Source organism: Mytilus galloprovincialis, chromosome 4 (assembly GCF_965363235.1).
Source record: "Mytilus galloprovincialis chromosome 4, xbMytGall1.hap1.1, whole genome shotgun sequence".
In the NCBI taxonomy this organism is placed as follows: domain Eukaryota; kingdom Metazoa; phylum Mollusca; class Bivalvia; order Mytilida; family Mytilidae; genus Mytilus; species Mytilus galloprovincialis.
This window is the reverse complement of record NC_134841.1, coordinates 93,160,320-93,168,917: the sequence shown is the minus strand read 5'-3', so window position 1 is coordinate 93,168,917 and position 8,598 is coordinate 93,160,320. Positions and strand designations below refer to the sequence as shown.

The window sequence follows — 8,598 nt, the reverse complement described above, 5'->3', positions numbered from 1 at the left end:
CACACATTTTTAAAACTAGATACCCCAATGATGATTGTGGCCAAGTTTGGCCCAGTAGTTTCAGAGAAGATTTTTTTAAAATCTAACGACGGATGACGGACGCAAAGTGATGAGAAAAGCTCACTTGGCCCTTTGGGCCAGGTGAGATAAAAAGGCTTGTTTTTGATAAATTTTTAATTTGACAAGGGTTGAAAATATCTATTGCATTCACCTAGCTGCAGGGAGGACATTAATATCGAATATATAAACTATAAATTTGTCTTGACAACCATACTGTATTAATCTTTTTACATCTGGTATATATTTAATTATTTGAAAACACTTAGGGAGGATTGACACTTACATCAAAGTCCGATCAAGTATATATGGCATCCTCAATTTTTTCGATGATAGAAGGTTCCTGCTCATAAGAAGACATTTAATCAAAAGATCTTAATGTTAAAGTTTTGTTTAGGAAACCATCATGAATTGACACTTATGAAATATCTTCATCTCAGATTTCTATGAACATGTTATATTACCATGGCCACAATCGTAGTCTCCTTTTGACATCACTAATCATTTTCTGGTAAAAAAAGTCACCACAGCTACTTTTTTAGAAGGAAAGTCTGAACTCGTTTATAAACTCGATAATGACTTAACTTCAACGAAAGATATACACCAAACCACAGTTGTATGTTTCATCATCAACAGTTTGTAACAACATATACAAGAAGGGTGTCATTAATGGAGACGCAACTGAGCATCATGGATGAGTCTTGTGTAGACGAAAAGGGCGTCTGGCGTACTAAATTATAATCCTGGTACCTTTGATAACTGATAACGTTTCTGGAGCATTTTAGGTCTAAACCCATTTTTTGTAGATTTCAGTTTGCCGACTCTTGAATTCTGTTAAGTGTTTTGATTTTCTTGTTTATTTTGGTAATAGGTTTTGGATTATGATGTCAATAATTCTATACTATAATTGATATCTGAATTATTTGTTTTGCCTCTCGTTATTATGAATAAAAAGTGAAGACACTATCTAATTTGTACAAACTTTATTTGGAAAATGTTTGAAACAAACTGATATAAACATAATAAACATGGAACAGATAAGGTTTTCATTACAACACGGCTTATATTCCCATCACCACTCCGTTTAATGTCCCCCTCCACAATAAATAGATCAACTGGTAAACATGAAGTCATGAGTCCAGCATAAAAGCTTTACTAATATTATAAGTATTTTGTTTCTATCATATATTGATTTTCAGATGTAGACATCCAACACACCAGCTTACAGTTCTGTGTAAATAGTTATTTATTTCAATAAGTAGTTTTGTCTTTCAAAATATTGTATTTTTAATATTTTAAATGTTCTTTTTAAAGTTACGAAAAATGAATTTCAAGAAACAGACTTTTTTTCATTTATTGGATTAAAATCATTTTCCATTACATAAAGCAGAGCTTAAATGGTGTTACTGAAACAATCTCAATATAACAGGATTGATCCAAGCATAACAAAAGCTCCCTGAAAAGCTAACAATTATTAACAATAAATATCAAGATCAATGTGAAACTGTAGATATCATGTTTTTCAGTGCACACATTAAGTGTTGTTTAGGTAGATTCAGTTCGGCAAAATAAATGTAAATTTTCAAAAAGATAACATGACAAACCTGTTAATTACTTTTAAAATTTGTTAAAAAACTTTAGTCAGAGCAGCATTTTTTACTTTCAATGTTTTTGTACCTAATCACACATATAGATAAAATATATAATGGACATAAATATATTCTAACCTACAAAGCCACATAAACCAAGCAAATATTGAAACAATTAAAATATAGTAAATACTTCATTCATTTACATTTTTAGATTTTCACACTTGTATCAAAAGCAAAAAAAATAAAACTTAGGACATAATCACAAAAAAACTTAATTTAAGTATTTAAGAGTTGATATAATACTACATGAAAATCCATTATTAAGCAATAAGTAATTATGTTGATCAAAACCTTATTAATAATACACTTAATGATAAAAGAATTTTCCATCATTGTTTTACCATTGCTTGTTGCAATTGAATGTCTAATATCCTTTGGAGAGAAATGTTAATTGTAAAACGCTGGTAATAAGAGCTGTAACTACATAAATAATCCTTCTGTAATCAAAACATGCAAATTTATGACAAAAAGCACCTTTTATGTAATATTAAAATATATGTTTGCATATATAATAAAGAATAAGACCAAAAATTGTGTATAATCAAAACACTATGGGTATTGCATAACGCCAATTGCAAAACTAAACTATTGCAGAAATAAAAGCTACATACTAATAAAAATAAAAATGATTGAAATTAAAAGTTCAATGCTGTAGATATGTGGTTGTGGCCATCCAAATTGTTTACTAAAAACAAATTCATGTCAGAAAAAATAATCTAAATTTAGTAAAAGTATCATATAATTTAATGTAACTTATCTGAGATTTTATCAAGATCTATAAAAAAAATTTACACAGAGATGGCACTGATAAATATTTCTCTACAAACATGACAAAAAAAAAGAAAATTTCATGAAAAATATTTCTGTTTAAATAAAATCTCTCTCTTTAAATTGATGTTTTACTACAAAATGGAATGTGTACAATGAAAAAGACTATAATTAGGGTAACTTAGCACTTGTGATGAGCACTACTAAAATTAATACCACTGTATCTTTTTTAAATAACAACCAATAAACAGCCTTTTTTTTTTTTTTTTTTTTATTTCTATCTGCCAATTTGACCCCTCAATTTGAAACAAAACAAAAATTATGATAAAAAATGGAAAAATAAACCAATGATTTATTTCATAAATATAAAAATATGAACATTATTTCTTCCTTTATAAACTTTAATTAGAATAAATAAAACTTTGTATGGCACATTTTGTAAAGAATTGTTAGTACATTATATGAGGCCCCATCAAGACTAATATGAAACTGCGAAAGGAAAGTGAATCATTTCATTATGAAGACAAAAATAGATCTACCCTATAACCTTAACGAAAAAACATCTCTGTATGACTAACTACATCTTTCATTTGATAAATTTACATAGTATACATTTCTTCTCTTTGATCCAAAATGTTTTCTCAAAGAATTTTATACAAGCCCTATAGCAAAGAGTCTTTAAAAACTTAAAAAACAAAACAAAACAAAACATACTCTAACAAAACAAGTAAATCAAGAAAACATATATATGGCAACAACAGAAAAGTTAATAACTTCTTACTTGTGATATAACACATATTTTGGGCCAGTAAGATAATTTTTAATACAACCCAAGTAATTAATTTAACCAGTGCCTCATGCAAGTGTCTATTTTTTCTCTAAAGAAAGACAATCAGAAGGTCTTCCAAGGAAGATAATGTTGTCTCATTCTTAAAATATTATAAAGTACATGTGATGGTTTAGGAATCCTTTAAAATTACTCAGATCACAAATCAATATAAGTTGAGGATATTGACCAAACATTTTTGTTTGTTTTATGTTCATGGCAAATATTTCATAAATATTTCAGAAGAGAGTAAACAAATCAATGTATAAAAATTTGGATATTACAATTGGGTCAAATCAGGGACAAACAGTTATTTAGTAAAATGCTGTTTTCTCAATTTTAATGGTTTTTTTTTCTTTAAGACTTCTCACCAACATTTACTCAAAATTTATATATCTTTATTACAAGAGAATTCAAATGTTTTTTTCTAGTGAAAGTATTAACATATAAGTAGCTTATACGTTTCCTTGATGGCACTAGGAACTGATATCTTATTTACAATTAAACATAAAGATCTTCAACTTTTTTATTGCATAACATAAAGTATGACCTGTGACAGTTTTGATATTGATGTGATATTATGATATGAGATGGATTTTTGAATATTCATTAATAATTTTATTATAATGATAGAATTCTCAAATATGCTTACTACATATACTACATCAGTTCTCTTTTTTTATATAACTTTTTTTTCTTTTCAACATTTTTTTTTACTTTTTCTTTGGGCTTTAAATAATTATAAAATAGAATGTAAAATATTAGGTAGACTCTTAAAAGAACTTCTGGGGAACTATTTTTTCATTCCAGGATTGCACCTCTATTACTAAGATTTACAGGGGGGAACAAATCTCACTAAAAATTACCTTTTTTGTGTCTATATCAATTTCTTGTATTATACTGATTATTAAGAATGAACTTAAAAAGAAATCTGAAAAATATCCCCTCTCTTTTTAACATTCATCTATCTGAAATGCTAATTACAATCATAGATCACTCTTGTTGCTGTCTTCCAATAACAATATAAAACCAATCCTTCATGAATTTATACAAAATTCTCCATAGAAAATATGGTTTGTGCATAGTAATAAACTTGAGGTCATTTCAACTGAGTTAAACTTGTTATCGTTCTACGAACTAAACCATCTATACTGTAACAACCAGACAAAATAATTTATTCAGGTATCCTAGGAGGACTTGTTGACATCTGGATACCACTTTTAGGACTAGTAGATAATGGTGCCGTTCTAGCTGGACTAGAGGAGTAGATACCCAGGGGTTTGTCAGCTTCTTCCATGGACATACTTCTCTTTCTGAGAGGAATATCTGCTCCATCCATGGAGGAAGATCTGGAAACTCTGGTCATAGGTACACCTCCAACTGTAAATACAAAACAGAATAAGGGCAGGTCAAACACATAGGTCATAGGATCAATCCCTACTATTAGAAGAGGATGAAAAGCCAAAACATAGGCCCAGCAAAAGGAGGAAAAGTCAGGCAAAAAAATATAAAATATTGGTTGGCAGCCTACATGTCATATTTGTGTCAAATGAATTCACACACACATACATTGCAGTTTTTTATGTTTCTATTTCATTTTGATCAATAAAAATCAATTCTTACGAAGGCCAATAAAACAAAACTTACCAAATAACAAAAACAGAAGACTACATATACAACTATTTCATAGATGATTTATATCTACTTTGAAAAAAGATTTAAGACAGTTTTATCATTTGAGTTACTTCCCTTCATGCATGTTCTAATTTCTTTTGATGTTTTATTTTTCACATATTTTGCATTGGAGAATTTTCAAACATTTTGTTTTTAAGGGAAATATATGATATCCAAACTAAACAATGCTTACCGATATAAAAACATTCATAATGTTCACATGATATTTCCTAAAATTTAGTCTATACAGGAGACCTTGCAGTGCCTGTTCCAACTCATATACATTATCAGTGGCAATCTTTTATCATATCTTAATTTTTTTTTCATATTTCAGTAATTTGAGGACAGCCTTTTTTAAATTTAGAAACAACTTTCTAGACTCTGTGTGATTAAGAGCTTGATATTGTATATTGTAAATATCTATTGTTTCAGACCATATGTTAACATCTATACTTCTGTGTCATATATCCATCACAATCACAAACTCCAAAACTATTTATATTTTACAGATATAGAGCAAAATGATAATATATATATAAAAACAATTAATCAATCTTTCATTTTCATAACTTACTTAGTCCTAATCCTTGACAGAAATACAAAAAGGCTTCTCCTAATTTCTCAGTCTGTAAAAGAAATAAGTACATTAATTACAACAGTTATTTTACCAATATGTTGATGATGGGTAAGCAACATGTTGTAGGTGTTGCCTTTTTGTCAATCAATATCAAAAATACATTTTCTGAGGATTTTTTTTCTTTTGAGGCATATGTTAATTTGAATCAGTGGGAAACGAATGCATGTTTCCCAAATATCTTTAAAGTCAAGGAAATTTCCAGATGCAACTCCTATCGTCTTCCCAAACAAAACATCTACTCATATTCCTCGTCTTGGTTTTAATTCTTACCATCAAAGCTAATCATCTGATACAGCCAAATTATCTTTTCTTCTATTACAATAGGCTAGCTACACTCTCTGTCTCTGATAATTCCTTTCATCCTTCTGAGAACTACCAACCTTTTTCCTCTATTACCTTTGCCACACCCTTTACTTCTAACAATTCCTGTCAATCATCTAAGACAGCAACCTACCTTTTCTTCTATTACATTAGCCACACCCTCTACCTCTAGTAACTCCAACTGTTTCTTGTCAACTTTTTGTAACATGTGACCATATAAGTTATGTACAGTATGGTTGAAAGATGCCTTAGTTCCAGTGATCATCAACACCTGACATCTACAAATATGTTAGACACTGATCATTTTAAGAGGAGAGATTGGATATCAGACAAATCAATGTGTATCAGGTTTGACGTACTTAGAGAAATAAGCTTTAAAGTGAACAATTTCATACTAATTTTCTATTGTGAAGTTATGCATTGTCATGCTTAGCATACACCCCTTCATTAATTCAAAACGTTGCAAAACAAGAAGCTGGTGATAAAACAGATCTGAAACGGTATCAGAAAACAAGTAGTATGTTTCCGACTTATCTGAAAACAGCACACCCTTAACAAGTCTACACTGTTAAGTTGGTAATCAGTCACTGAACCATGAAAATCAGGTCAGCGAGAAGACAAATAACAGACTTAAGGGAGTTCGCTTCTCAGTTTCAAAGTAATTAACTTTTCAAAACACTAGTTTATATTGATAGGGAATTAATTAAGGAATCCAAAGAGTAAAAAAAATATGTAGGTCACCGTGCTTGTTTTCTAGATATGAGCCATTGAAATTTTGGCGGGAAAATATTCTCTCTTGACTTTTCATAGCTTTATCATTGACAAGTTGGAAGTTCTCAAAAACTTTTAAAAAGTAATTTAAATTTTATAAGACTTCTACAGATGGCTTATCATTATGCATGTAAAAGATTTTCATAAAGAAAAATGGGGGTCACCGGGCAAATTTTTTCAAGGCATTCAAATGGATAAAACCAGAGGATTCTGAAAATCTGACAAAAAATCCAAAACATGACAAGCCAGCTTCCTTAAAGTCAGAATATAAGGCTGTCAACCTTCTGAAGTATTTTTTGAAAGAGCAAAACCTGCCAGATAAACATTCCTCCGTCTCTAATTCTGTTACATTCATTGCATGGGAGAAAAGCCATAATTTATTACTTGTCTTTATTAAATCAGTTACCACACTGTTTATATCCATAAATTTGTTAATAAACTAAATAAATTGTATTCAATTTACTTAAGTCATGTCATTTACTTTGAAGGTTAAATCTGTTGTGTAAATAGTCAAAATAACAAGAAATAAAGGTGAAAATAAATGTTTTGTTCAGATACACAAATATGCATCCAAAATTGTCATTTATACCTAAATTAATCACTCTCTATTTTCAACATATGTTTATTCTAAATCTAATATTTCAATTTGTCATTTACAATGTATTTGAATACCAACTAGGCCCACAAACTGTTTTTATCTTTCCAAATAAAATAAAACAAGAATACATTAATAAATGAATATATGTCCACTTCCCTACACACATTATTTTTATTTGCAAAATCTGGATCAAATTCATAACTTGGACATAGACTGGAAAAAATTTAAGCATAACAAAAGAAAGATTGTAACACTGAGAAGTACAGTTTTGGAACATATAACATAATTATCTGAAATAACTTGTGTGTGTGGGTTACAAGCTTTTGACCGATAATTTACAAAATAAATAGTTGTTAAGATCTCCTTGTAGACATTGGACAATATCAGTGATCATATGGAAGATTTGAGTTGAAGCTCCTACAATCTTATGTTGTGACCTTGACATTTATTATACTGATTACAGTAAGATCTTCTTGTAGGCATTGGTCAAATCAATGATCATATGGAAGATTTGAGTTGAAGCTCCTACAATCTTATGTTGTGACCTTGACATTTATCATACTGATTACAGTAAGATCTTCTTGTAGACATTGGACAATATCAATGATCATATGGAAGATTTGAGTTGAAGCTCCTACAATCTTATGTTGTGACCTTGACATTTATCATACTGATTACAGTAAGACCTTCTTGTAGACATTGGATAATATCAATGATCATATGGAAGATTTGAGTTGAAGCTCCTACAATCTTATGTTGTGACCTTGACATTTATTATACTGATTACAGTAAGATCTTCTTGTAGACATTGGACAAATCAATGATCATATGGAAGATTATAGTTGAAGCTCCTACAATCTTATGTTGTGACCTTGACATTTATCATACTGATTACAGTAAGATCTTCTTGTAGACATTGGACAATAAAAATAATCATTATGTTGTGACCTTGACATTTATCATACTGATTACAGTAAGATCTTCTTGTAGACATTGGACAATAAAAATAATCATATGGAAGATTTGAGTTGAAGCTCCTACAATCTAATGTTGTGACCTTGACATTTATCATACTGATTACAGTAAGATTTCCTTGTAGACATTGGACAAATCAATGATCATATGGAAGATTTGAGTTGAAGCTCCTACAATCTTATGTTGTGACCTTGACATTTATCATACTGATTACAGTAAGATTTCCTTGTAGACATTGGACAATATCAATGATCATATAGAAGATTTGAGTTGAAGCTCCTACAATCTTATGTTGTGACCTTGACATTTATTATACTGA

The 8,598-nt window shown here is 29.6% G+C and overlaps 1 protein-coding gene across 2 annotated transcripts in view; it reads right to left on the bottom strand.

The window, feature by feature from the left end:
• Positions 1-1,023: 1,023 nt before the first annotated feature.
• LOC143073414 (uncharacterized protein ZK1073.1-like) overlaps positions 1,024-8,598 on the bottom strand; it is a 54,492-nt gene continuing 46,917 nt past the window's right edge. For both annotated transcript variants that reach the window (XM_076248953.1, XM_076248954.1), the window contains 3 exons: positions 6,069-6,213; positions 5,552-5,603; positions 1,024-4,683 (listed from right to left, as the gene is read on the bottom strand). In XM_076248953.1, the coding sequence (XP_076105068.1) occupies positions 4,478-4,683; positions 5,552-5,603; positions 6,069-6,213 (403 nt within the window). In that variant the 3' untranslated portion in view covers positions 1,024-4,477. The remainder of the gene's footprint in view (positions 4,684-5,551; positions 5,604-6,068; positions 6,214-8,598) is intronic.